The sequence below is a fragment of the Syngnathus typhle genome, linkage group LG17 (assembly GCF_033458585.1).
Source record: "Syngnathus typhle isolate RoL2023-S1 ecotype Sweden linkage group LG17, RoL_Styp_1.0, whole genome shotgun sequence".
Classification (NCBI taxonomy): domain Eukaryota; kingdom Metazoa; phylum Chordata; class Actinopteri; order Syngnathiformes; family Syngnathidae; genus Syngnathus; species Syngnathus typhle.
The window spans coordinates 1,467,470-1,492,565 of NC_083754.1; the positions used below are offsets into that span (position 1 = coordinate 1,467,470).

The 25,096-nt window shown below is 47.1% G+C and overlaps 3 protein-coding genes across 8 annotated transcripts; all 3 read left to right on the forward strand.

The window, feature by feature from the left end:
* The first annotated feature begins 153 nt into the window (after positions 1 to 153).
* Positions 154 to 4,495, forward strand: wipi2 (WD repeat domain, phosphoinositide interacting 2). Of its 3 annotated transcripts, none has more exons than XM_061302977.1 (12): positions 154 to 378; positions 882 to 964; positions 1,061 to 1,230; positions 1,325 to 1,421; positions 1,529 to 1,626; positions 1,813 to 1,905; positions 2,026 to 2,096; positions 2,183 to 2,296; positions 2,391 to 2,555; positions 2,731 to 2,838; positions 3,012 to 3,109; positions 3,247 to 4,495. In XM_061302977.1, exons 1-12 carry the CDS (start codon positions 305 to 307, stop codon positions 3,357 to 3,359), a joined length of 1,284 nt encoding a protein of 427 aa, XP_061158961.1. In that variant the 5' UTR covers positions 154 to 304; the 3' UTR covers positions 3,360 to 4,495. The 3 variants fall into 3 exon arrangements, with proteins under 3 accessions (XP_061158961.1, XP_061158960.1, XP_061158962.1); XM_061302976.1 differs by having other exon boundaries at positions 2,183 to 2,290; positions 2,376 to 2,555; XM_061302978.1 differs by having other exon boundaries at positions 155 to 378; positions 2,183 to 2,290.
* Positions 4,496 to 5,254: 759 nt separating this feature from the next.
* smurf1 (SMAD specific E3 ubiquitin protein ligase 1) lies at positions 5,255 to 14,254 on the forward strand. Of its 2 annotated transcripts, none has more exons than XM_061303657.1 (18): positions 5,255 to 5,547; positions 8,774 to 8,812; positions 9,198 to 9,306; positions 9,464 to 9,597; positions 9,707 to 9,772; positions 9,876 to 9,951; positions 10,037 to 10,248; positions 10,326 to 10,410; positions 10,500 to 10,646; positions 10,831 to 11,053; positions 11,186 to 11,289; positions 11,366 to 11,480; positions 11,550 to 11,728; positions 11,798 to 11,935; positions 12,020 to 12,140; positions 12,199 to 12,400; positions 12,605 to 12,689; positions 12,763 to 14,254. In XM_061303657.1, exons 1-18 carry the CDS (start codon positions 5,493 to 5,495, stop codon positions 12,860 to 12,862), a joined length of 2,190 nt encoding a protein of 729 aa, XP_061159641.1. In that variant the 5' UTR covers positions 5,255 to 5,492; the 3' UTR covers positions 12,863 to 14,254. The 2 variants fall into 2 exon arrangements, with proteins under 2 accessions (XP_061159641.1, XP_061159642.1); XM_061303658.1 differs by having other exon boundaries at positions 12,614 to 12,689.
* Positions 14,255 to 14,514: 260 nt separating this feature from the next.
* On the forward strand, positions 14,515 to 23,512 carry rnf216 (ring finger protein 216). 3 transcript variants are annotated; one of them, XM_061303869.1, is made up of 19 exons: positions 14,515 to 14,630; positions 15,061 to 15,093; positions 15,191 to 15,231; positions 15,901 to 16,070; positions 16,185 to 16,318; positions 16,408 to 17,574; positions 17,657 to 17,733; positions 17,822 to 17,933; positions 18,031 to 18,192; positions 18,352 to 18,463; positions 18,560 to 18,693; positions 18,768 to 18,818; positions 18,918 to 19,055; positions 19,250 to 19,398; positions 19,469 to 19,547; positions 21,614 to 21,711; positions 22,064 to 22,286; positions 22,597 to 22,666; positions 22,746 to 23,512. In XM_061303869.1, the coding sequence occupies exons 4-19, from the start codon at positions 16,004 to 16,006 to the stop codon at positions 23,117 to 23,119; spliced, it is 3,147 nt and encodes a 1,048-aa protein (XP_061159853.1). In that variant the 5' UTR covers positions 14,515 to 14,630; positions 15,061 to 15,093; positions 15,191 to 15,231; positions 15,901 to 16,003; the 3' UTR covers positions 23,120 to 23,512. The 3 variants fall into 3 exon arrangements, with proteins under 3 accessions (XP_061159853.1, XP_061159852.1, XP_061159854.1); XM_061303868.1 differs by lacking the exon at positions 15,191 to 15,231 and having other exon boundaries at positions 15,899 to 16,070; XM_061303870.1 differs by lacking the exons at positions 15,061 to 15,093; positions 15,191 to 15,231 and having other exon boundaries at positions 15,899 to 16,070.
* The last annotated feature ends 1,584 nt before the right edge of the window (positions 23,513 to 25,096 follow it).

A 25,096-nucleotide genomic window follows, 5' to 3' on the forward strand; every position in this document is an offset into this window, starting at 1 on the left:
AGCGGCAGCATGTGCAGCATTCATAACCGTGGCAGGATTTTTTTTCCATGTATACAGGATAGAAAATGTGTCTCGGTTCCTTTAAGAGCGACCCACGCTTTTGTTGCCGCGCATGCGTGGATGCATGTATCAGTTGCCCCTCCCCTCAGTGAAAAACAACAACAATCCTGTTAGCATTGCTACGATATACATGCTAGCGCAATGGCTCCCTGAAGCTCAGCTGAACGTGTCTGGCCTTTAAAACATTACCAGACCAGCACCATCTATTTCCCCTGGACCTTTATACGTCGATGGTGCCGGGCTCATGAACCTGGCCAGCCTAAGCGGGGATGCGGGCGGAAGCCAGCTCCTCTTCGCCAACTTTAACCAGGACAATACGTAAGCCAAGGCCGGGCCGAATGTAGGGCAGGGCGGGGAATAACACAGGCACGCTCCGGGGAATGTTCCGTGCTACGGTGGGCCGTGCTATGTAGCTAGCTAACGTTAGCATCCATTTAATGGGCTTTTCTACTTTATGACGCACTGACACTGCTAAATGAGACGTGGTCTGGCTGCTAATTTTCTGAATGCCGAAGCTAATGTCCGAATATTACCCGTTGTCTAATTTAATTACTGTAGCTCGTCTAATATTGTCGGAGGTTAGCCGCTAGCTGCTAAGCTAACGTAATGTGCTCTGGCACGCTAACCTTACGGAATAGGTTCGTACATTCATTAAACTCACACAATCGTGTCTATTGCCTGCTGTTTGAAACAACATTTTGTCATTTTTTTTGTATTGACACGCAGGGTTTTATACATTTGTTTCAGACTAGGACGGTACAACGTTATTTATTATCCTTCTGTTGCGCAGATGACATGTTTGTATTGTGTTGATTTTTCAGGTCCCTGGCTGTTGGCACCAAATCAGGATACAAGTTTTTTTCTTTGTCTTCTGTGGAAAAATTGGAGCAGATATACGAATGTCGTGAGTATCTTGTATTTGTTTGATTATAGTAAAAACTTCCAACGCTGTTCATAAATGCCACGTAAAAGCTCATCTACGTGTGTTTGTGTCACACAGCGGACACTGAGGATGTGTGTATTGTGGAGCGTCTGTTCTCCAGCAGCCTGGTGGCCATCGTCAGCCTCAAGGCCCCCAGGAAGCTCAAGGTCTGTCACTTCAAGAAGGGAACTGAAATCTGCAACTACTCGTACTCCAACACAATACTGGCTGTTAAACTCAACAGACAGGTAAGAAGAGAAAGGCACTCAACCGTCTCGTTTTAAGATCAAAAATAGAAAAGATAAGTTGTTTTTTTGTGTGTGTGTGTGGTTTCTTCTACAGAGGCTGATAGTGTGTTTGGAGGAGTCACTTTACATTCACAATATCCGAGACATGAAAGTGCTGCATACAATCAGAGAGACTCCACCCAACCCTTCAGGTTTGTAAAAAGTCCTTTAACCTGAGTATTTAGGACAGAACTCCTTGACTGGATCTCTTTCTTCGAACGACTTGAATGCCAATTTGCGTTTGTGCACCTTTCTCCAGGGTTGTGTGCCCTGTCCATTAGTAACGACAACTGTTACCTGGCATATCCTGGCAGTGCCATGATCGGAGAAGTTCAAGTGTTTGACACTGTCAACCTGGTGGGTGAACACAAAAACAACACTGCCTCAGAATGTTTCTTCCTTCATGTTTCTCGCTTTTCTGTGAGCGCTTTGGTAGCGAAATAGTTTTTCTTTTTCGATTTAAAAAAGGCTGGCTTACTTCACTTCAGTTGACAGCTCATTCCACCCTTGACACTTGTGTGTGTGTGTGTGTGTGTGTTTCAGCGAGCCGCAAACATGATTCCAGCCCACGACAGCCCATTAGCGGCTCTAGCTTTCGATGCCAGTGGAACAAAAGTGGCCACAGCTTCAGAGAAGGTAGGAGTGTAACAAGGCCCTAGCCTGTTTTTTTCTTTCTCTCTTACTGCTCGCTGGAGTAAATCAAATCAGTTGTTATTTTCATCCGCGTGTCTTTTATGTTTCACTTCCTCGTCCCAGGGCACAGTCATCCGCGTTTTTTCCATCCCAGAAGGGCAAAAACTCTTCGAGTTTCGACGAGGAGTGAAGAGGTGATGCGCTCGCTACAGTAAAAAAATGTCCCACCGCACCGATGTGTCGTTCTCTTATCTCCGCGGGTGTGCGTTCCCGGTCGTAGGTGTGTGAGCATCTGCTCCTTGGCCTTCAGCGTGGAAGGCTTGTACCTGTCGGCCTCCAGCAACACAGAGACGGTTCACATCTTCAAACTAGAAACACAGAAGGAGAAGTATGTATTTCAAAAAGATGGTTCTGCTCTCAAAGTTGCCTCTATCATCGTAATTCACTTTGTATCTTCTCTATGTATCATGTATATTGCGTGTGTTTAGGCCAGCAGAGGAGCCCACCACATGGGGCGGATACCTGGGTAAGGTTCTGATGGCATCAACCACCTATTTGCCCGCCCAGGTCACGGAAATGTTTACACAAGGGCGAGCCTTCGCCACCGTGAGGCTGCCCTTTTGCGGTCATAAGAACATCTGCGCTTTAGCAATGTGAGTTCCTCTCTGTGCTTTTGTTTCTTGCGTAAATTCAGAAGTATGATGAGAAATGTTTCTATAGTTTATTTTTATTTAAATCTCAGAGGGAGGAGAAAGTGATGAAAATGATGACATGATGAATTCAACATAACGTACCGGACACAATCTTACTTTTTTGCTTTATTCGTAGGATTCAAAAGATTCCCAGGTTGCTGGTCGCCGCGGCCGATGGTTACTTGTATCTCTACAACTTGGATCCTCAAGATGGAGGGGAGTGCACTCTGATGAAACAGCACAGGTAAGACCATATTGGGAGTCGCGTGGCATAAAAAATCGGTTTCCATGTCCTGTGTCAATCTAAACACAAGCTTCACATATCTCATTTGATGTCGGAGAATAAATCCGAACGGGTCGCTTGCACCCGCCGTCGTTTCAGCCTTTGTGAAAGGGAACCTCTGCTCTTGACCTCAGGTTAGACGGCAGTGCCGAGCCGCTTAATGAGATCCTGGAGCAGGGGTCACATGATCGCCCACTTGTGGCGCAGACCTACAGTGGCGCCGTCGCTAAAGGTATGTCACCGAGCGGTACGCTCCCGCTCATCGACGAGGTACATTGGCAATATTCCTCGCAGGCTTTTACAAAAGGGGTAACTTAGTACTTGGTGTGGCCCATGACGTGACCTGTGAACTCACTCTCACCGTCGTAGGCTACTGTGACGAGCAGGGCGCCGTGGGAGGGGCGGGGCTAGAGGAGGATCTCAATAGCTTGCGGCTAGAGGATGACAACGAGCAGCCGCCGCTCATCCTGGAAACCGAATGACCAAACTGACGGCCGCACCAACCAATCAGAGGGCTCCTCTGGCGCTGCTATCGATAAGTGACACGAGGGGGGAGGGCAGGATCAGCGAGGGGAGTTATTTTTCTGTCGTTTCGTTTTTCTAAACACACCGAGCGCTCCGGAGTCCATCTGTTGTCGTTTGTCTCTTTACGTACACCTCCGCGTTTTATCGCCCTCCCTCCTCCTCCTTGTTCTCCTTTTCCCCCCCCCTCAGTTTAGTCTGCGCGGACCAAGCTGACTGCTTTGCATGTACATGTGCCAACCGCTCCAACAAAACCCCAATGTGAATGAGAGTCTGTGAGCGTGCACGTTGGACTTTTGATCAAAATAGAAAATGTAGCCGTGCTCTTCTAAGGACACACGTGCAAATTCTAGCTGTGTGTGTAAAAAAAAAACAACAACATCGTGTAAGTGCCTCTTGCCTCCCTATCATGTTTTCTGTTTGAGATCTCTGCATCGGCTTAATAAAATCTATTTTCATTTGTCTGATGTTAACCGAGGGTGTGTACTGTACTCTCTTCTCTGACGCTTTGCTTTCTCACGCGCATGCACAAACACACGCCGAGCACGTGTGACTTGATGCTTTCCGCTGGCGCAGTTGCGTGTTTGTGTGAATTAGCCTCCGTTCATCCTCGATCACTTCTCGGCTCGTTGGACCTGCACACCCTCGCTTTCCTTTCCCTCCAATCAATGGTCAGATTCCAATTTTGATATTCTGGCTGTTTTTAAAACGCTACATTGGCATTTGTACGCGATGATGCTGTGTGAGCCTGCATGATGTTGCCGTGGTTCTGTGCCTTGTACACTGAAGACATTTCATGGATGGTGATCATGAACTCATGCAGATCTTAAAAACTACAATCCCGCACGTCTGTACATTTCTTGTCATGGCAGGTTTACACTGTAAATGGTTCTGCCCCTTACCGTAGACTCCAGTTGGACAATTCAATTGGCCGTCTCCTGGTCTTAGATGTTAGTTTCAGTTTTCATTTTGATGACTCAAGCCACTCAACAAAGATGACCTGTGGAGATTGGGAGTGTTGGGCTTTTTCTATTGACTTTTGTATAAAATGTGAAACATTTATTTGAAACAACAATAAAGAGAAAGGCCATGTCGACGTGCGGTGTCGTGCCATGACTGTTACTACATCAATTTACTGCTGACGTGAAAATAAGCAGACATTAGCCAGATGCAGAGTTGGAACAGAATTGATGTCAAGTAGAATAAGAGAAAATTGTTAAAAGGAGATAAATGAAACAATACGATCCTGCTTTATAAAATTCAGCGCAACCGGCAAGAGAGCAGCAGTACATTTGTTTGTCTTTTTTTATGTGAGCATTACTTGTCTCATCCTACGTGGATTTACTGAATCCTGTGGCCTGAAAACAGTTTAATCAGAGGCTCCATTGTTCCCCCCGCTAATGCTGCTGCAGCCAAATACCAGTAGCCAAGTCCATGCACATCAAGCACTTTCCTTCCAGAAAAACATTTGAAGCACATCATATGATAGACCATCAATGTCATGGGCCTCGGGGCTACGTACAGTCCTGAACACAAACATATGAATAAGTTATATGCAGATGGGCTCAATAATGTCTTGGCCCTAAATGAATAGACTGGTATAAATGTGTGTGCATTCTAGGCAAAACCACTTCAGAGGTCAACATACATCATGTTGAGAGAAACTCTTGACGTTTAATGATTTGATAAGGACATTTGTATTTTTTTAAAGGGCGTGGTGTGTATTTCATTTTATTTTCATTCATAATGAGAAATATAATGGCACAGTTAGGACGGTAATTTAGAAAATATATATATATATTTAGTGCAGGGACTCGCACGGGCACGCCCACCGGACGCGAGCACGTACGGCTGTACAGTCAAGTGTGTGACGTCATGACGTGCTTGAGCCTGCCCGAAAATGTTCTCCCGTGTTGTCGGGTCTCGAAGCGCAGGACTTGGCCATGAAATAATACACTCGCATCCATGAAGAACCGGAAAAGCAACCGCGTGTTGGTAATCTGAAGACATTCACCATCCGTCCGAGTCGTGGAACGGTCTCTTTTAGGAGACCCGAAGGAGAAGTTTGTGGGATCGGTTTTTTCCTCGGAGTGATGTCGAATCCTGGGACTCGGAGGAACGGTTCCAGCATCAAAATCCGACTGACAGGTAAAAAGAATCGGGACCGTAAGACACCACAAACTGCACCTTTCAATTTGGATCTTCGGTGCACTGCGGTGTATCGTGAGGCTAGCCAAGCCGGATTAGTTTTGCAGGTCTGCTATTTGCCGAAACATCCGGTTTTTGTGCCGTAGACAGCGGCACAAGTGCTAGCTTGTTAGCCGCAATGCAAAACCAGACCACTATGGAGAAATAATTCACCGTCCCGTGGAACTTGCACCCGAGCCATTCTTAGCCACTGGGGTCATTGGTAACATAGCCTTTCTTCCAAACCATGAATACGTGATGAATTATTAACTCAAGCCAGTCGGCGTTAGCTTACTCTGTAGTTAACGTTGACCGCTAATGCTCACTAGCTACGCCCATCGGGGGGGCTAATCAAGCACCAACCCTAAAAACAACATTTATACTTCACCGCATCATAACACAATCATTGAAGAGTGATTTGGACAGAAAGTGTGTTTATTTTCGCAGCCGATTGCATCTGACAGTTATTTGAATCATTGTAACTGATTGGCATCTTAATGCTAATCCTTATCCGTTTTTTGTTTTTGTCTTTTGGCTGCTCAATTCAGCCATTTAAGGATGTTTGCTTTCTCTCCTGTGTCTCAGCTGCAACAAAGGCTTCTCACTGTAGCCGCTGTGACCCCACAGGGCTCCCAGGGGCCTCTATTCAAATGGAAATGTCACTCTGTGCCGAGGGCCAGACTTCTTGGTCACCTGATGCTAAAAAGGGTTTAATGCACATATGTTGCGGGAGAAACAATCTCAGGGCGTACCACTAAAACAAGGATGTGGCACAAACTAAATACAGGTTAATTATTAAACCTCCGCAATCTAGTCGGGAAAACATTTTGTCGTTCTGCCTGTCACCTGATGTTGCTGGATTAGATATGCATTTTTACAGTAAATGTATATTTAAGAATATTGTATATAAATGCAATGAAATTTAACAATATTGTTGGTGTAAAAATCTGTTGAATGACAATGAGAGTCTGTTGTGTTTTTGCATTATTAGCCAGATGAGCCCTCGTGCGTGTGCGCCTGACCCAGACGTTCATTAGTTTTGCTTGAATGCAAACAAAGGTTATGCCCCGCCCCGCCCCTACAGGTATGAGGGGAATTCTAATTGGCTGAGGAATGTGCGTTGAAGCGAAGAACCAATGGCGGTTTTGCTGCTTGGCTGGCTGGCTGGCTGGCCGCTGTGGTTTTGTTGAGTCTGTCATGCTGAGGGGATGTTTGGCCTACATAGTGGCAGGCAAACACACACAAAGGCGTCCGTCCTTCTGATTTGGTTGTCACACATTTGACTGAATGAGCGATATTCGTATTATCATGTGATGAGTCGTTGGGATTTTGTCAAATGCGGTCGTGCAACGTTGACAGTGTGTCCATAAAATATTCTTCCTCATTGCCCTATACGGGTTTATTCTTATCTCAATAGCGGTGATTGCAACACACTTTGTCGGATGCTAAAATTGTATTTTTTCTGCTGATTCAATCCGATCAGGTGATACGAGATGGGACGGAATTCTAATGAAATAATCTGCTTGCCTTTTAAGTGCCTCCTATGCAGGGAATATTTCCGCCCAAAAACTCCAGCGTCGTTCGGTCAAAGGTAATACAAAGGCTTGTTTTGTCTAGGCGAGTGGGATGTTCGTGGGCTCACCGCGCAAAACATTGGCGGCTGAACGTTTGCTGGCTCGGGCAACACGTGCTGCTTGGCTTTGGTTGCCAAGTATTTGGATTGTGCGCCGATTTGACTCTTTGGACACGGGACACTCACGAGATCGGGTGGAGATGAAGGGAATAGATCAGGAAAAAATATGACCACACACAATCTCGAGGGAAGGAATCCAAATCACGCCAAGTAGCTTGCAAGTGAGGGAAGGGGAGACAATGTTTAGTTGGCCCCTCGAATCCTCTGGCCAGCAGCATGTGCACAAACATGTCTCCTAGTTTGAAAGAGAAATCAAGCTACTTATTTCTTGTTGCATGAAATCCTGTCCATGTTTGCACGCAAGTGATTGTTTGTTTTCCTCTCGTCTCACTCAAGCCACTTTAAATCGATCAGGAAACTGCACATGGTGCCCTAAAAAAAAAAAAAGATTGATATATTCGAAATCATTTCAGCTGCAAAACTCTCGTATAGCCGTAGAGCGAGTCCCAAAAAAAAGCACATTGTGGGGTTTTTTTTACGTTCCCCGAGACGTTCACTTTGGTCAGCGTCACCCTTGTGATGTTTCTACTCGTTTCCCCCCAGCAAGACCGGATGAAAAGGATTCTTCCCCTGCTGGCTCCCACCGGTTCTCAGGTTCTCTATAAAAGACCAGTCTTGAATGCCAAAAAGGAAAAGCAGCAGTGGGGAAGTGGGGAACCAGCTGAACCCATGTGTGTGTGTGTGTCTACCAGGCATGACCTTGGCAGAAAGAGGAATTTCCTGAAATGCAGAGAAAGGCCCCGTCACACATTTACTGCCACCAAAGAGATGGACAAAAGCCCAAAAAGAGAGAAAGAGAGAGACTGAGGGGGGAAAAATCGTTTTCCTAGCAAGAGATGGATGGATGAGTAAAAAGGGGGGGGGGACTACTTGAGCAGTGACAAAATATGTAAGTGGATTCAGGATAGATGAAGAAATGCGATTCCGTTCGTCTGCCGGTTGCGTGTGCTGGCTTCTGGTGTGGTGATGTCTCGCTGTGGAATGTGTGAGTCAAGGGAGAAGCCAGTCGTTCTCCTCGGGTTATTCACAGGAAGCAGATGAGGACACGGCAGACATATCTCCGCCACCACAGTCACCACATCCGAAAAAAAACCTGCGGCCGACTGACTTCCTTAACGGCCGTCTGGGCCAAACGACCATTTTAATTGCGACACGGAGCCCGCCCGGGATAACGTTGCGGGCGGGCGTGGTGGAACAAATCAATTAGTCTGTCAATCAATAGATGGCCAGATCGCTCCCCGCCATCATTATTTTTTATTTTTTTTCTTCCTCCTCATCACACAGTCGACTTTAGGGGGCAAGAAAAATGCCATTACTGTATCCAATTGAAATAAAATAATGTATTATTCCTCTGACTGTGGGTGGCCTCCCACTGTGCATGATTTATATCTTCATTTTTCAACAGGGGTCCTTTTTCTGCCCCCCTGAATAGCAGCATGCAACCTACACAATTTGACTTGCTCCATATTAATGATGTCCTCTCCTTCCCTGCAGTATTATGTGCCAAGAACCTCGCAAAGAAAGACTTCTTTCGTAAGTTGCTCTTTTGTTTCGCATGACGCTTGACTATAGATTGAATGAGTTCCTTTGTGTGGTTTTTGCCCTGGCAACTATTTGGTTGGATCAATGATTCTCAGGGTCCGACATTAATGGTGGCCCTGGGCCAGTGTGGCACTGTTGGACCAGCGCTACCACTCCAAAAGGCTGGACTTTGAACATTTAACTTTTAGATTTAAACTTCATGTTACAGTGGCTTCATATTTTTTTCTCATTAATCCAGGACATTCTTTTTTTAATTAGAGTTCAGTTTTATTTCACTTTTATGTCGAATACATTTGCATTGGTTCTTTTTCTGGATTAAGCAGAGTGATGTTGAAAAGCACTGAATTAAACGCCGCCGTGAATGGTGGGCACACAGGTCTACCCGATCCTTTTGCCAAGGTCGTGGTGGACGGATCGGGTCAATGCCACTCGACAGACACAGTTAAGAGCACACTGGACCCCAAATGGAATCAGCACTATGACCTGTAAGTTTACAAATCATGTTTCAGTTGATGTCACTCAACTCATTCACTACCATTGACGCATATGGACGTCAAAGTTCTATTTTATTTTTGCTGGCAGTGAATGAGTTCATGTTAGCTCCTATTGGTTACAATAGCATTGTGTTTTTGTTTTTTCCAGCTACATTGGAAAGGCAGACTCAATCACCATCAGTATATGGAACCATAAGAAGATCCATAAACGGCAGGGGGCGGGCTTCTTGGGGTGCATTAGACTTCTTTCAAATGCCATCAGCAGACTAAAAGACACAGGATGTAAGCGCTCTTGTTTTTTTGGGGGATGCCGCTTGTATACAAAGCCTCTGCTGCATCTTGAAAAGGGCTTTTAATAAAAAAGGGTCTTTTTATGTCCCTTCCCCCCCAGACCAGCGGCTAGATCTTTGTAAACTGAACCCCTCAGACAGTGACGCAGTGCGGGGACAGATTGTAGGTGAGTCTTCTCTCTCGCTTTCTCCGTGTGTACAGTCGCCCCAATTCATGGGCTGACATTTACGCTCTGATTTTTTTTTTTTCCCTCTCTCTTCCCTTTTTAGTAAGCCTGCAGACACGAGACCGCATAGGTAGCGGAGGCCCTGTGGTGGACTGTCGAGGTCTATTGGAAAATGATGGGTGAGCGCTGGGAGCATCAAATAGTGACACTGCGGGATGAAAATATCGTCTTCTGCCAGGAGTTTATGTGGCTGTCTCCGTTCAGGCCCGTGTTAGAGGGATGCTTCAGTGAAGAACCCCTGCCTTATTCCGACCCCACCGGTGCCGCGGGTGGCGGCAACTGCCGTCTCGACTCGCCGAGTCAAGAAAACCGTCTTCAGTCCCAGCGAATCCGGGGGCAGGATTCCCGAGGCCATGGCCACACCCCTCAGAACAGACCTCACGGTCACCAGCCGCCCGACCTGCCTGAGGGATACGGTCGGTCCGGCATCTCCCCTCGTACCACCTCGCCCGGTCCGCTCATGGTATTCTCTGGCTTGTTGATTTTCGTACAGAGCAGCGAACGACGGTGCAGGGCCAGGTGTACTTCCTTCACACGCAGACAGGCGTCAGCACCTGGCATGACCCTCGGATCCCCAGGTGAGCGAGCCATCTATGTCGCTAGCTATCAACGTAGCCTCTGTTTTTGAGTTTTTTTCCCGACTCTCTGGACTAATGCGTGATCGCAGGGACCTGGCCAGCGTAAGCTGCGAGGAGCTCGGTCCGCTACCCGTGGGCTGGGAAGTCCGAAGCACGGTGTCGGGCCGCATTTACTTTGTCGACCACAACAACAGAACCACGCAGTTCACCGACCCGCGGCTGCACACCATCATCAGGTGCCGGCGGGCTGAAAATACATCCCAATCTGGCTGCATGCATGGAATTTAGAGCTATAAATCGTTTCCACACTAATCTGTTGCTAATCTCACCGCTGCAATGCGGACCTCACACTTCATCTGACCTACTAAATGTGTGATTTGATTGATTGCATCCATTAATATGGTGTCTTCCCTCTTTCAGCCAGCAGTCCCAAGTGAAGGAATCCTCGCAGGCCCCCCAGATGGACGTGGGGGTGGACGAGGGCGGAGGAATGGGCGGCGTGGTCGGGGGCGAGGGGGACGTAGCGGCGCGCTACGAGCGAGACCTGGTCCACAAATTGAAGCTGCTGCGCCACGAGCTCTCCCTGCAGCAGCCCCAAGCAGGACACTGTCGCATCGAGGTCTCCCGCGAAGAGATATTTGAGGTGGGCACCTCTTTTCGTGAGTGCGATTCAAAATCTGCATAATAGCAACGAGGTGAAGCGCTGCTCCAAAAGTTTGCCTCCTCGCTGTTACGGGAGTCGCTAATGAAGGTTGCGCACGTCTTGTCGCTTTAGGAGTCGTATCGGCAGATCATGAAGATGAGGCCAAAAGACCTCAAGAAGCGTCTGATGGTTAAATTCAGAGGGGAGGAGGGCCTCGACTACGGCGGCGTGGCGAGGTGATCCTCCACTCAATCTTTCATTCCTAAAGACCTGCTCAACTAATGTTTGTGGTCCAAATGATGTTCTCCGCAGGGAGTGGCTGTACCTGCTGTGCCACGAAATGCTCAACCCTTATTACGGCCTATTCCAGTACTCCACCGACAATATCTACACGTTACAGATCAACCCCGACTCCTCCATTAACCCCGTGCGTCCGCTCCGACACGTTACAACGCTTTACAATTGACCTGATAGCTTCTGTCTGTCCATATTTCAGGACCACCTGTCATATTTCCACTTTGTGGGCCGTGTAATGGGGCTGGCCGTTTTTCACGGCCACTACATCAACGGGAGCTTCACGTTGCCCTTCTACAAACAGCTGTTGGGCAAACCCATTCAGCTCAATGACCTGGAGACAACCGACCCGGAGTTGCACAAGAGTCTCGTCTGGATATTGTAAGTTGGAGAAGCAAGGACAGAAGAGAAGAAGAAATAGACCGGCCTGACAACTAAGAATGTTTGCAGAGAGAACGACATCACTTCGGTGTTGGATCACACCTTCTGCGTGGAGCATAACGCCTTTGGGAAGTTCCTACAACATGAACTCAAACCTAACGGCCGTAACATTCCTGTTACGGAGGAAAACAAGAAGGAATATGTGAGGTAAAAGAGACTAGAAACTCATCTCATTGTTTGGTAGATTGAAGGACCGAGCACTCAGGAACATACATTTATGGTTCTCCTTAGGCTTTACGTGAACTGGAGGTTTATGCGAGGAATAGAAGCCCAGTTTCTGGCTCTCCAGAAGGGATTTAGCGAGCTCATCCCCCAACATCTCCTGAAAGCTTTCGACCATAAAGAACTTGAGGTAAGTTTCTTTATATTGAAGATAATTGGCAGCGCTTTTTAATTGATTATTTTGACAGCTGATCATCGGCGGTTTGGGTAAAATCGACCTGGCCGACTGGAAGAGCAACACGCGCTTGAAGCACTGCACGAGCGAGAGCAACGTGGTGCGGTGGTTCTGGCAGGCGGTGGAGGCCTTCAGCGAGGAGAGGAGAGGACGCCTGCTGCAGTTTGTCACAGGCTCCACCCGGGTCCCGTTGCAGGGCTTCAAAGCACTGCAGGGTGGGTCATGCACCGGTTCAGTAGGCCACGCACGTATTCGGGCCCGTTTCACGGAATACAAAGCCGGTAGTATGCTGTTGCGTGAATGGCAACAGGTGGATACACTTGAACGGGTTTTCCGCCATCTAGTGGATGAGCACGTCATGGGCAAAATGTTGCGTGGAGCAGAATAGAGCAGTGATAACTAGAATGTATGTGTGTAAGGCTCTACAGGTTCTGCAGGACCAAGACTCTTCACCATCCATTTGATAGACGCCAACACTGACAACCTGCCCAAAGCGCACACGTGGTAAAGACATTGACCCAACAGATGCGTTCCTTTTTTTTTATATATTTGTTAATTGTCCCTCTGTGTGTTGTAGTTTCAACAGGATAGACATCCCGCCCTACGAGTCTTACGAAAAGCTTTATGAGAAACTGCTGACTGCTGTGGAGGAGACCTGCGGCTTTGCCGTGGAGTGAAGAAAGGCCCTCCCACCAAACCAACGTACACAGTCACACGTGTGCTTGCACTTGCATTCAACTCTGACTTTTTTTAAATTTTATTTTTAATGTTCACGACATGCACAGAACATGCACACAGAGTACAGCCGGCGGCCAAGCACGGCAAGTTAAAGGCGCAAGCACAGCAAGGAAGTCAAATGGGGGGGGGGGGAGAACAAAGTCTTTTAAAATCTTTTCAAATGTTTTGAAGAAGCATTTTTACCTTTTCGGTTTTAACAAGCTATGATGTCAACTCCTGGGAATGTCTACAGGCACAGCGAACTCGTCACCAATCTTGAGCCGGTAAACAGACGCGGTGCAATGATGTCTGGACGGAGAACAAAGCTGAGGCTGACTGTGACGTGTGTGTGTGTGTGTGTGGGTGGGGGTGTGACACATCCCGATCGACTGACTCGTTGTCATGCGTTCACCTTTGACCACTGTTGCGTTTCCAAACGTGTCTCCGTACGCGTGCACGCGAGACGGTGTGGGTGTGGCACGGCACCCGGCTTACGCTGCAAAACGATCAAATGAGCCCGCGCCTCCGTTTGATCACGTCTGTCCCATTTGTACGTACCTGCGACCACTCTGATCCACGCTAATGTTTTATTATTTATTACTAAGTGATTACTGACCAAGCTGCTATATGCTCTGCAAAGAGCTCACACTCATCCTTTCATCCCCTGTCGCCGCGCTGACGGCTCAATTCACTTCCGATTCAAGTAATCCACCAAGTGGTTTTTGATTCATTTCTATACTTTTTTTCTTTTTTTTAACATGCATAATGATGCAAATATCCTTATGTGTATATAAATGAATGCGATGGTATGTTCATTGAAGGGAAAGGGATCAATCTTACAAGCCCTGATTTTAAAATTTCCCTCTACTGAGAGGTCAGCCGTGTGACAGGTTTCTAAATGAGCCGAGGAAATACAAAGAAGGTGTCAGGTTCAGGAAAGTTTTTTGTGACCTCTTTAATAAAAGCTCAAGCCTTTCACTTTTAATATCAACGTATCCCTGTTTTTTTGCCCATCTGTTTTTTTTTCCTCCAGCCCTTTTTCGAGTACTCATTAACCTCAAGGCAGCCATGAATGAACAAGCGCTCTTTACCGTTACGTCCGCCACGGAGGTGAATGAATGAATTTAAAATAAAAGAAAAGAAAAACTAACTCAAGTGAGAAATGTGGAAAATATTGGGCTTTACTGTAGATTGATGACTGTTAAGCAGGATAGTTTCAATCTGCATTTTTTTAGGTTCTGCGTTCACTGTGTAATGGATGCAAGAGTATTGAAACTTACTATGTACTAAAACATTTATGGAAAAATACCTTGTAAATAAGATTATATTAAAAGAAAATAAATTGAAAATAATGTCCTTGTGTAGTGTGATTAATTATTCTACTTTTTAAAAGTTATTGTTCAGCGCAGCAACACCTTCAAATTTATTTTTATTACTCCAACTAATGACGATTGCTTTCAAGAATATTATTACCACTATAATACTAAGTAATTCCGCGAGCCTTCAAATGTATTTGAATTTAGTCCATTCCTAATTTAATTTCCTAATTTAGGCCATTATTTATTGAGAACTACATTTCCCAGGACGCCATTGCTATCAGCGGGCTTTGTATGGATGACGTCACATACTTCCCCTTTGCTGTTTGTTTTCGCTGCTTGTTTGGCTTTTCCGTGTTTTATCAATAGTCACACAAGACGTTCGGTACTGGCATTCTAACAAGAAGCAGCGGTATTGTCATGTTCTGTTATTCTTCTTTTCTATTGCTTGTACACGGTTTGAGACACTGCTTTGGACTCTAACTTAGAAGTCCCCTAACTTGTTAACCTACTGGCTAGCTCGCTGGCTAGCCGAGCTAGTTAACGTTAGCTTAGCTAGCTGCGTTGCTTTCTCCTCTTTTTTAAAATCTCCGCGGAAATAATTATTTGCTTTTCTTCATGTCTGTTCCACCGAAGCCTTCTGTATACACTAATAATATTAGGACGTTAGCGCTAACGTCACCGTGATTCAGAATTCGACTTAAATTTCAATTTTGTCAGCGAAACGTCGGGGATAGCTTTGATAGTCATTTCCTTTTTATCATGCATGATGTACAGTCTTTGTTTCCTAAATCAAAGTCCCACCCTTGACGGCAACGCTGCTCTCTTTTGTTTACTTTTAGCACTGAAAAGTTGTCAAGCTCGGAGTTTTGCATGTAAGTGACGCCAGTCTATATTTGCGAGTGATTGATTGATTGATTGATTGATTGATTGATTGATTGATTGATTGATTGAATATTTATTGATCCCCAGGGGTGGGGAAATTCAGGCCCCAGCAGTATCCACACCACAGAGTGGGTATACAAAAGACACACAGATGGCATGAGCGCAACTCAATAACTCTCATAAGGCTGCCACACAACGGCACCACAAAGAAAGTCAAAAAGTGCTCAAGATAAAAGCCATCAAAGCTATAAGGCAAAGGAAAAAAGAATCAGCGGCCAACCAGCACCCCCCAATACAGAACACCCCAAAATAGCCAACGGTGCCAATAGTCTTCTCTTCAATTTATAATGTGACTCATTGGGGTACATAAAAAAACGTTTTCAATTGCCATGTGGACAGACGAAGCCACGTTAAGAATGAAAACGCAATGTGGTAGTGATGTAACATATTGTCATCATCGTCACGGCATAGTTACCATTTGTGCGGTCTATATCAATGGCAACTTCATGGGGCAAACAAATTTACTTTTCCCTCAAGGGATGAATATGGTGTCTGTCTGACTAGCCGACTATTTATCCACCCAACTTTCCACCTTTGTTCCCAAACTATGCGTAAAATATTCATAAGAGCAAAAATACCAGACACGTGCAAATATTCAGGAGTGAAGTTTAACCAATTATATTTTCATGAGCATATTTGGAAGTTGAGTAATACAAAGTCATCAAGTTACATTACTTTCATATTATGGTACAATCAACACTTCCGAGCCTTTAGCGAGTACTTTTTCTTTTCCAGAGATTTTGGAGAACCTGTACTTTAACTGGTTTCGATGTTGAAGATGGTGTAAATCAAGCAGCGACTGTGTCCAAGACCATTTCGAGGGCTGATGAGCTGTGTATCATGGCAGATGGATGCAATGATGATGATGTCATTCATCTGGCCAGCTTCAACATCCACCGAAGCCAAGGTAAAAACAATACAAGGGAAGCAAAAGAAAAAGAAACAAATTGATAGTTTTATACACCGTAACCTTTTGTTTCTAAATTGCCGTCCCGGGATGTCAACGAATGTTTTTTTTCAGGCTCTGACAATCGTCAAAGGGAGCTGATCTTCATTTCTGATGATTCTGATGAGGAGACGGTGACGTTGGTACCTCACAGTCATGCTTTAGTTCCGGACGATGCGCCTGAAGATGACGAGGTCACCATATTAGAGGTAAATATTTGTTTTCTCCTAGGCGAAACCATCATATCAATGTCATACTACTTCATCATTTTAATCATTGAATGTTGTCTTTGTCTTAGCCAATAGCCCCTGCACGCAAACATGTCATACGACCGGCGGCAAAGTGGAGTGGGGCCTCACAAGGCCTCACTAAAGTCGGTGGAAATTCCGAGACTGCTACGAGGGACCCCTGTGCTCCCTCTACCTCCCGAGATGCTATTGCACACGCATCCTCAGTCAACGCAGCGGTACTCACACAGCCGAACCTAACCACAAATTCCCAGCAGCCAACTGCTTGGACGCCCCAAGAGATAAGTGTGGAAGTCCGAGACGATTCTTCGACTCCAGCCCAATCTACCTCCGTACCAGCTCTAAACGTCAGACTAGGTGCAGAGCACCTTCGGCCTAGCACGTCTGGACCGGCACGCTCCGCAGGACAATTATTAGCTCGGCCACAGATAAGCACGTCTCGCAGTGTTGTTTCAAAGACACTTCCCGTCTCCACCACGTCTCAAGAAAAGCCCGGCGGCGTTGACGGCAATCCTCAGGCGAGCGCTTCCTGTGCAGAGCCGCAGCCTAAAGCGAGCACATCTACTGAACTTCAGACTAGTGGGTCTTCGAAATTAGTAACGCAGCTTCTCCAGAAGACGAAGTCGATCCCCGTTATACTTCCACAGCGACCGACCACCCGAGCCTTTGCTCTGATCACGCAGCAAAAGCACAAACCCCGGACCGTGCTCCAACCCGTTTTGCATACCAATCTCAGTCAGATTGAACCCCAGGCCCTCGCCCAGGCCCCGGCCCAGGCTCCGATCCAGGCCCCCCAGCCCCATCAAGCGGCGCCTAGGGACCAGTCTGCGGTGCTAATAGCTGCGGCCCCTCAGAGGTTGGGACCTGCAGAGGCGGGCCACCAAATCATGCTCGGGAGCCAGGCAGCTGGGAACGCCGCTCTTGATCCCCGACCGCAGGGTGGCGCCGCCAATGCCTTTCCACAAACCCACATCGCAAATGTAAACCATCCCGCTGGACCAGCTCCCGCACCTTCGGTTCCCAACAACAGAGGAGCCGCGCAACAGAATGTAGCTGTGGGCCAAAACCCAGAAAGGGGGAACCCAGTTCCCGGTCTGGTTGGGGTCCCTCTCGTTCCAGAAGACCTTCCCAGAATAGAGGACGCAAGGCCCGGTCCATCTCGGCCACGAGAGAGGTTGGAGCCACAGCAGCACATCCGAAACCTCATTACTGGTGTCGTAAGTCATCGCGGACACCTCATTTTGGCTCTCATTCAAATACCGGCCTAATATTTTTTGTCTCTATCGCCCCCCTCCAAAGTTGGATCTCTTCCCAGATGTCCACGAAGCCTATGTAGCAGAACTGATCCGAAAGAATTATGTGCAAGACTTGAATGTGTAAGAAGCTCTTTTTTTATTTTTATTTTTTTGGCAAGTCAAATCATGTAAACATTCATTCACCTTCCTTTCCTGTGCTCTTTTTAAGTATCTGTAACCTACTGTTGGAGAACCCGGAATATCCAAAGACAGAGGCTGCTGCCGCAGCCAAAGACGCGCCCACCAGCGTCTTACTGGAGTCCGGAGACAATAAAACAGAGGTATAAAGAGCTGCAACATGCCGTATTGTATTAGTTGTCTACAAGTCATGGATTGGGTCTCTGGAGGTAGTATGGCGTATTTTCATCCTCTTTTCAGGTCACCGAGGATCTTTTTGACTACGACAAGCTGGGCCAGGTTGATCAGGAGATAGTGATGCAGGCTGCAGACTTGCTCATGTCGGACTTCCGCTTGATCAGCTGCCAAGACATCAAATGGGCGCTCAATGCCCTGAAAGGACACTATGCAATCACACGCAAGGTGCAAATTCTTATTCTTGCTCAGTTCAATGTGTTTTGTTTTTTTTCCTTGTCAAGGACGTGATGCTTGGTGGTTTTATGAAAGCTATGTGTACTGTTTTTCTTTTTTTTTCTTTTCATGAGGAATATATCTATGTCTGATCAGCGGTCTCTCTCTTAGGCCTTATTTGAAGCTCTGAAGAAGTTTCGAGAATCAGGCGACTCCTCAGGAAAGCGACGACGAAGCAGAATACCCACCGAGCGCTGCTACATCGATTTCCGCTTTGAGCACGGTGAGGAGGAAGAAAAAGCTTTCTCTGTACTTCTGCATGCGACTCGATTTCAAAGCATAGAAGGATGAATTTGTCCTTTGTTTATCTGTGCTGCAGGTCAGGTGAAGTTTGAAAAGAGGATGTACTTTTTGGAGAGTGGCCGACGCTACTGCAGGATGTACAACAATTTGGAACCTTCTTTACAAAAGGAGCTTACATTCTTCCAACAGAAAGCCAAGGAATGGGCAGAGGTATTGTCTTAAGCACTCCCCCCCCACACACACACTTGTTTTAAATGTTTCTTTCTTTCTTGTTCTCTTTCCAGCATGAGGACTTCCTCCTCGCGCTGCAAGTGAATGAAGATGAATACAAGAAAGTAGGTTTATTTCGCTCTCCTTAAATTGACCCTCCCCCCCCCCTTAATTCTTGTAAAAAGTATTTTTCCCGACGATGCTTTTGATTCTTGTTCGTTCAGGACGGCCAGCTGATCGAGTGCGCCTGCTGCTACGGAGAGTTTGCCTTTGAGAAAATGACGCAGTGTTCGGACGGTCACTTATTCTGCCAAGAGTGCCTCATCAAATATGCTCAAGAGGCCGTTTTTGGCTCTGGAAAGGTATGTGGATAGTGTTATGTTCAGATCTGATATTGGTGAGAGGTACTGCTTGGAATTGATTTGCTCAAATCTTTTTTAAAAAAAAGCTTAGTGTGGAAATGGATGGACTTTGTTTGTTGTTATAACATGGATCTTTTTTTTTTTTTGGGAATGACTTCAACCACTTTGTGTATGTTTATGCATCCTCTTTGCAGTCCGAGCTCAGCTGCATGGAGGCCGGCTGCCTTTGCTCGTACCCAGTCTGCGAACTGGAGAAGGTCCTGCCAGAAAACATACTTTGCAAATATTACGAGAGGCAGGCGGAGGAGGCCATTGCTGCCACCTGCGCGGATGAGTTAGTCAGGTACGAGCGATGTTTGATGTGGTTTGAACGTGAAAAGTGACCTTTTTGCTCTCTTTCACCTGTCCGCCAGGTGTCCCTTCTGCAACTTTCCAGCCTTGTTGGACAAAGACATGTCACTCTTTAGCTGTCCCAACCCCCGCTGCCGCAAGGTCAGTCCTGTGTTTGTGTCGTATGTGGAAGTTCTGCTCAGGCCAGAACCAGTTTGAAGCATCAAATTAGAAATTTGCACTGGCCCCTGGATTAAGATTGTCTCAGTTCTTCAGAGGCATTTTTGGAATGAAGTAAGAGACAACAGGAATGTACTGGGCCATCGTGAACAAACGTATTGACCGTGAGATGTCCACCCAGAATAACGATGGGGGTAGAGGTCAACTAATGTGTCAGAGCTTGCTATTGAAGAGGAGCAAAGCAGACGGTTCCATCTGGAGACGTCGCTGCCTCTTATCACCGTCTCCTCCCACTGTTTGAGGAATGCCGAGGTGGAGGGCAATGCAGTGCACTCTGTAAATCACCTTTATCAGGATGAAACGTATCTTGGCACACATAGCCCCCATGTATGTGGAGCAATATTTCTTCTTCCTTTTTTTTATATATATATATATGCAGTTCAACGTTTGGTGCCGTAGGTGGAGCCCTTTACTTTTCGAGAACAATGTGTGCTCATGGCACACCCAAGATCCTTCTCGCCTCGTAATGTCTTCTTCATCTTTATATCCAACAGCCGCAAACGGTAGTCCGGTAGTATTCGATTTTTGTTTTTAAAACTTCTCTTTGGAACAGATTGGCTGAAAAAGGATGGCTTTTTTGTTGAGGGAGTTTTGCTAAAACCACACATGCAAATTAGACCTAAACCATTGCTGAAGTTGATTTGTTTACTTAGTTGGGTATGATTAAAAAATATTTTTTTTGCTGTCGCAGCCCCTATGGCTTGCTTGGGCTGTTTCCAGGGTGGGGCCTTATTATGTAATTGACACACTTCCACAAGCCCGCCCATCTCTTCCCCCCCCCCCCCCCCCGCCCCTTTTTCGGATGTTTCATCATTGGCAGGCCGCTCGCCCCGCACCCCTCCGCCGCTTTCCCATTGGCCGAGAGCACTTCCTCCTCCGTTTCAAATGTGCTTCACATCAAGTTTGACCCACATTCCCCTCCCCTCCATCCCGCTTTCACCCGCGCTCCCCTAATGTATTCCACATGTGCACATCTGAACAAGCTTATTCCTGGCCCGCATAGGAGTTCTCCATGACAAATGTAGGCCAGTGGAAAAATTGCCTTTGTCCCACAACGGCAGCCATTTGAACGCAGTAACGTCACCGCGCATTCAAAGGTAGTTTTACGCCTCGCCGTCATTCGTCCGGTCCCGACGGCGGCAAAAAGCACCTCGTTTCATAGCACAATGCAGACCCCACCCCCCACCGGCACCGCTGCAACAGACCTTGCACCACCTTATAAGGTCATGTGCAGTCCTAAGAGTGCAAAACGGAGGAAGAGAGGAAAGGCATGCTATGAATGAAGGCCCCAGGGGGACGGCGTGTAATGATACGTTAGCACGGAAGCTCCGGAGCCACGAGCTGAGGCTTGAAAGAACGGACATTGTAAATTGCGAGTTGGACGCGTCTGGATCTGTCTGCCTTCAAGCTGCCATGTTTCCTGGTAAAACATTTGTCGCCAGTAGGGGGCGATAGTTCACCACACTCTTGCCCCCCCCCCACTCTTTTGTTAGCCACCCTTTTTTGTGTGAAAGTACATTTTTGAAACATGTCACCTTTGCATTCAGGATACAAATACTGTTTAATCTACGTCACAAAAAAAAAAACATTCAATGTTATTTTTGGGCAACTTTCACATGCCATCTTAAGTTTCCTCCCTTTTTCTTTTGTCCTCCATCTGACCTTGGCTAAAAGAGCACATGCACGCAAGTCTCTCGTCCCAGTCAGTGTTGAATGTTACATGAGTGATGCCTCAAATATTGATAGCTATGGATTAGCACCAGCCTCAGCGTGCGCTAGGACCGATGCTGTACACGCCGAAGCGCAGAGGATGGATTTGCAGTTTCTAGGCAACCAAGCACTTTGTAAAAGGGCAAATCCCGCCCAACGTGTGCGCGCCGCGCCGCAGGGCCACACCTTACCGGATCTGCAGTGCGGACCAATATTTTTTTTCTCTGGCTCCAGTTCAAATGAATCCATTCAACGATTGTGTTTGTCTCGACGTGCAGGAAAGCTGTCGAAAATGCCACGTGCAGTGGAAGCAGCATGCGGGGAAGACGTGCGAGCAAGTCCTGGAGAAAGACGAGATCCGCATGCGGGTGCTCATGTAAGTTGGAGCCCATCGAAACGTATGAAGACGGGGAAAAAAAAAACTCCCGTCTCTTTAATCCTCCATGCTGTGTTTCCCGGACAACGCTATGGGAAGCAAATGGGCCGGCTGCTTCCCGTGGGCCTGCGAGGCCGTACTTCCTGTTTTGAGCCATTGAGAAGGTCTTCCTTCTTCCTGGTGATGACAGAGACAGGAAGCAGCCTGGTAGAAAGATCAGTGGATGGACTTGATCATTAGTACAAGATCTATATCTTTATGCACACCTAGTTTTCGTAGACACGTAAAGCCAGGAAGAGCATTCTATTGGGATCTCTGTCTCTTCTCACTCGTGTCCTTCTGTGCTCGTCAGTGAGGAGCGCATGACGGCCGCCCGGGTGAGGAAGTGCATCAAGTGCGGCACGGGCCTGGTCAAGTCCGAGGGCTGCAACCGCATGTCGTGTCGCTGCGGCGGCTTTATGTGCTACCTCTGTCGAGAGGCCATCACCGGATACAGCCACTTCTGCCAGCACGCTCGCTCGCCGGGCGCGCCCTGCCGCCACTGCCGCAAGTGTTCCCTCTGGACGGATCCCACGGTATGCGGCACCTAACTCCCCACTCACCTTGACCCGGACCATCTGGTCCCTGCAGAGGCCCACAGTGACCTGGCGGGAGTCCCGCTGGCAACCGTCGGTAGCAATTAGCGCCCGTGTGGCTCATAAGCGAGTCGTTAAGGCGGAGCCAAGAAATGGCGAAATACTTTCAACAAGGCCTGGCGAGAGAGGCTTGTGGTTTTGGAGTCCTAACTTGACCAAGTTTTTCCATCCCCCCCCCCCCCCTTCCATCCTTTTTATTCATCGCCACATGTCGCTAACTTGCTCGTTCGTATCTGTTGTGCACCCGTAGCTAGATGACGAGCGAAACATACAGGAGATCCAGAAGGAGGGAGAAGTGGAGCTGAATAAGAAGTTTGCAGGTGAGTTTGTCTGATTTCGCGAGACTGACCAACACGCTCGGTGGCTTACTCTCCCCCCCCCTCCTCCTCCTCGACTCAGATCCATCGGGAAAGAGAGTGGGCCCGCCTCTGGAGGCCGTCCAAGAGACAAAGCGTCCTCGTGTGGGTCCGCCCCCTGAAAACCCTCCGGGTCCCCGTCATCCCCAAGCGGTGCAGGCTCCCCTCTTTGTGCCCCCTCGCGCCCATTACCCTCCCGGCCTAGCTCAAGGCCAGATGTACATGATCAACCGGCTGCCCCCGGCGCCCTACGTACCCCCGCTGCCAAACCTGCTCCCTTTGAACAATAACCACCACCACCACCACCACCATCATCACCACAACAATCGGCACGGCGAGCGGAATCCTCTAAACCTGAACATGATTGACATGCCCATGCACTATGGCCCCGTCCACCCCTACTTAAGGCATTTATAGCACACGCATGTGAGTTAACTGTCTGCTGCAGCCCACGCATACACGCTCGACAGATCCACTTCTTGTTTTCAGAGCTTCCTTTTATTTTATTTTTTTTATAACATTTTCTCGGTGCACCCGCTTTCAGCCAACTTTCATCTGCTGTCAGTCATTTTCAGTTTGACTGAAGAAACACAAGTAACTACATCTGTAGAGGTACACACACACACGCACACTTTGCTGCCTTCTCACACTGAATCTTGGATGGCAGCTTGTGTTTTCCACGTGTAAAAAAAGAAAAATAAATCTGAAAACATTGTTAAATATCCAGTTTATAACGTTTCTGACAAAAAAAAAAAGTTCAAAGCGTTCAAGCTGTGCGGTTTTTCGAATAAAGTTCTCTGTTTGCATTTTCATGATTGTCATGCACGTCTTTGATTTCGTAGCCCACTGAGCACAAGTGCCTCTCTCTCTCTTTCTTTGTTCAGATGTCGTGGATTTGAATCTGTGTGCATGTTCTTCCTGTGCTTATGTCCATTTTCTCCAGGTCCTCCAGCTCCCGCCCACATCCTCAAAACATGCATGTTAGCTCCACTGATGACCAAGTTGCTTCAAGTCCGCTAAGGTAGGCTCCAATTGACATGTTACCATCATGAATATGCAAATTAGACAAGTACAGAACAACATATGAATGAATTTCCTGGGCTTTCCTCTTTTCTGCCTCCCCCCAAAAAACGCCGAGTCATGATAAACCAGCCCGAGGGTGTTGGCCAATCACTCGACAGAGGATGCTTTAAACCAATAAGCGGCGTGGCGACAGTCCATGACTGGACTTCTTTGTTCAGGCAAGTGTGCTGCCACTGTGACCAATCGCTCCAGCGTGGCGGCGTCTTTACATGCGGACAATAAAAGCAGCTACGTTTTTAGTAAGTGTAGTTTCGACCCAAGCATTGCCAACATGTACAAATACTTTGTTGCACTTATCAGTTGAATTGTCTTAGACAAAGTGCGCTATTGAGTAAATAATTATACTTGAGTGAAACATTTTATGCCCATTTAAATAGTTTGTGGGATGCTCACATGATCTTTCCCAAATGCCTTGTGGGCATTTTCCATGTTTGGCATCCAGATGAAGCGAAGGGTCATCACAAAGGTCAGCGGAGCTCGTAAAACAGCATGTGGGCCCGGCCGGCCGTGTCTCGCAAATAACTTCATTACGCCAAAATGGCAGGAGGGGAAATGACTCGTAGACAACCGCTATGTATTCAACTGAAAAGTGCAATAGGACTCTGATGGAGATATTCTTTCCCAACAAATGTTCTAAAGTAGGTGACCCCCAAATCGTCCTTCCCAAAATGCCAATTAAACGTAAGAGCAAAATTGCCAAGGTCATTTGTTGGCAATGTTATAGATTTGATGACAGCGCCCATGTACAAAAAAAAAAAAAAAAAAGCAATCAATGGCGCAGACATGACCCATACAAACAACTGACACTTCCTGTCGCCCTGGTTCAACTTCCCCCGACTCAAACTGTATAATGTCCCATTTCAGATGACCTTTACACCATTTGTGTGTGTGTGTGTGTGTGTGTGTGCGTTTACAGGGACGTCTGGCAGCATGTTCCTGTGGATTGTGTAGATTTCAGTGCGAGTGCGTCTGTGTTATTGTTCCCATCATGAGTGTGTGTTTTGTAGCTATACAGAATTTGTATTTTTTTTCACCCATAATATGCAATAGTCCATTTTGTGCTCTGTGCTGGCTTTGTGCCACACCGTTGAATATTGATTTACAATCTGGCAGCATATAATGAAAAAAGAAAATGTTTCCCCTGAGCCATAGCTGCCCCTTTAATTCACTCTCATGTCAAATTGACTTCCTGATCCCAAAATCATTCTGGACACCCAGCTCGCTCTGTCACCGCTGTCTTGTGGTTGCCGTGGAGATAGGGCGATGAGTTTTGCCGAACGGGGGGAGTGGAGATGGCGGCCATTTCACACA

What these genes read in the sequence shown, in the direction of transcription:
- smurf1 (XM_061303657.1), top strand. Translation starts at nt 5,493, where the DNA reads ATGTCGAATCCTGGGACTCGGAGGAACGGTTCCAGCATCAAAATCCGA. An exon ending in CAGACTAAAAGACACAGGAT is followed by an intron (nt 9,598 to 9,706) that starts GTAAGCGCTCTT and finishes CTTCCCCCCCAG; the next exon opens with ACCAGCGGCTAGATCTTTGT. An exon ending in CGACCTGCCTGAGGGATACG is followed by an intron (nt 10,249 to 10,325) that starts GTCGGTCCGGCA and finishes ATTTTCGTACAG; the next exon opens with AGCAGCGAACGACGGTGCAG.
- wipi2 (XM_061302976.1), top strand. Translation starts at nt 305, where the DNA reads ATGAACCTGGCCAGCCTAAGCGGGGATGCGGGCGGAAGCCAGCTCCTC. An exon ending in AACTTTAACCAGGACAATAC is followed by an intron (nt 379 to 881) that starts GTAAGCCAAGGC and finishes TTGATTTTTCAG; the next exon opens with GTCCCTGGCTGTTGGCACCA. An exon ending in TGGCCACAGCTTCAGAGAAG is followed by an intron (nt 1,906 to 2,025) that starts GTAGGAGTGTAA and finishes TCCTCGTCCCAG; the next exon opens with GGCACAGTCATCCGCGTTTT.
- rnf216 (XM_061303869.1), top strand. Translation starts at nt 16,004, where the DNA reads ATGGCAGATGGATGCAATGATGATGATGTCATTCATCTGGCCAGCTTC. An exon ending in ACTATGCAATCACACGCAAG is followed by an intron (nt 18,193 to 18,351) that starts GTGCAAATTCTT and finishes TCTCTCTCTTAG; the next exon opens with GCCTTATTTGAAGCTCTGAA. An exon ending in CCGTTTTTGGCTCTGGAAAG is followed by an intron (nt 19,056 to 19,249) that starts GTATGTGGATAG and finishes TCCTCTTTGCAG; the next exon opens with TCCGAGCTCAGCTGCATGGA.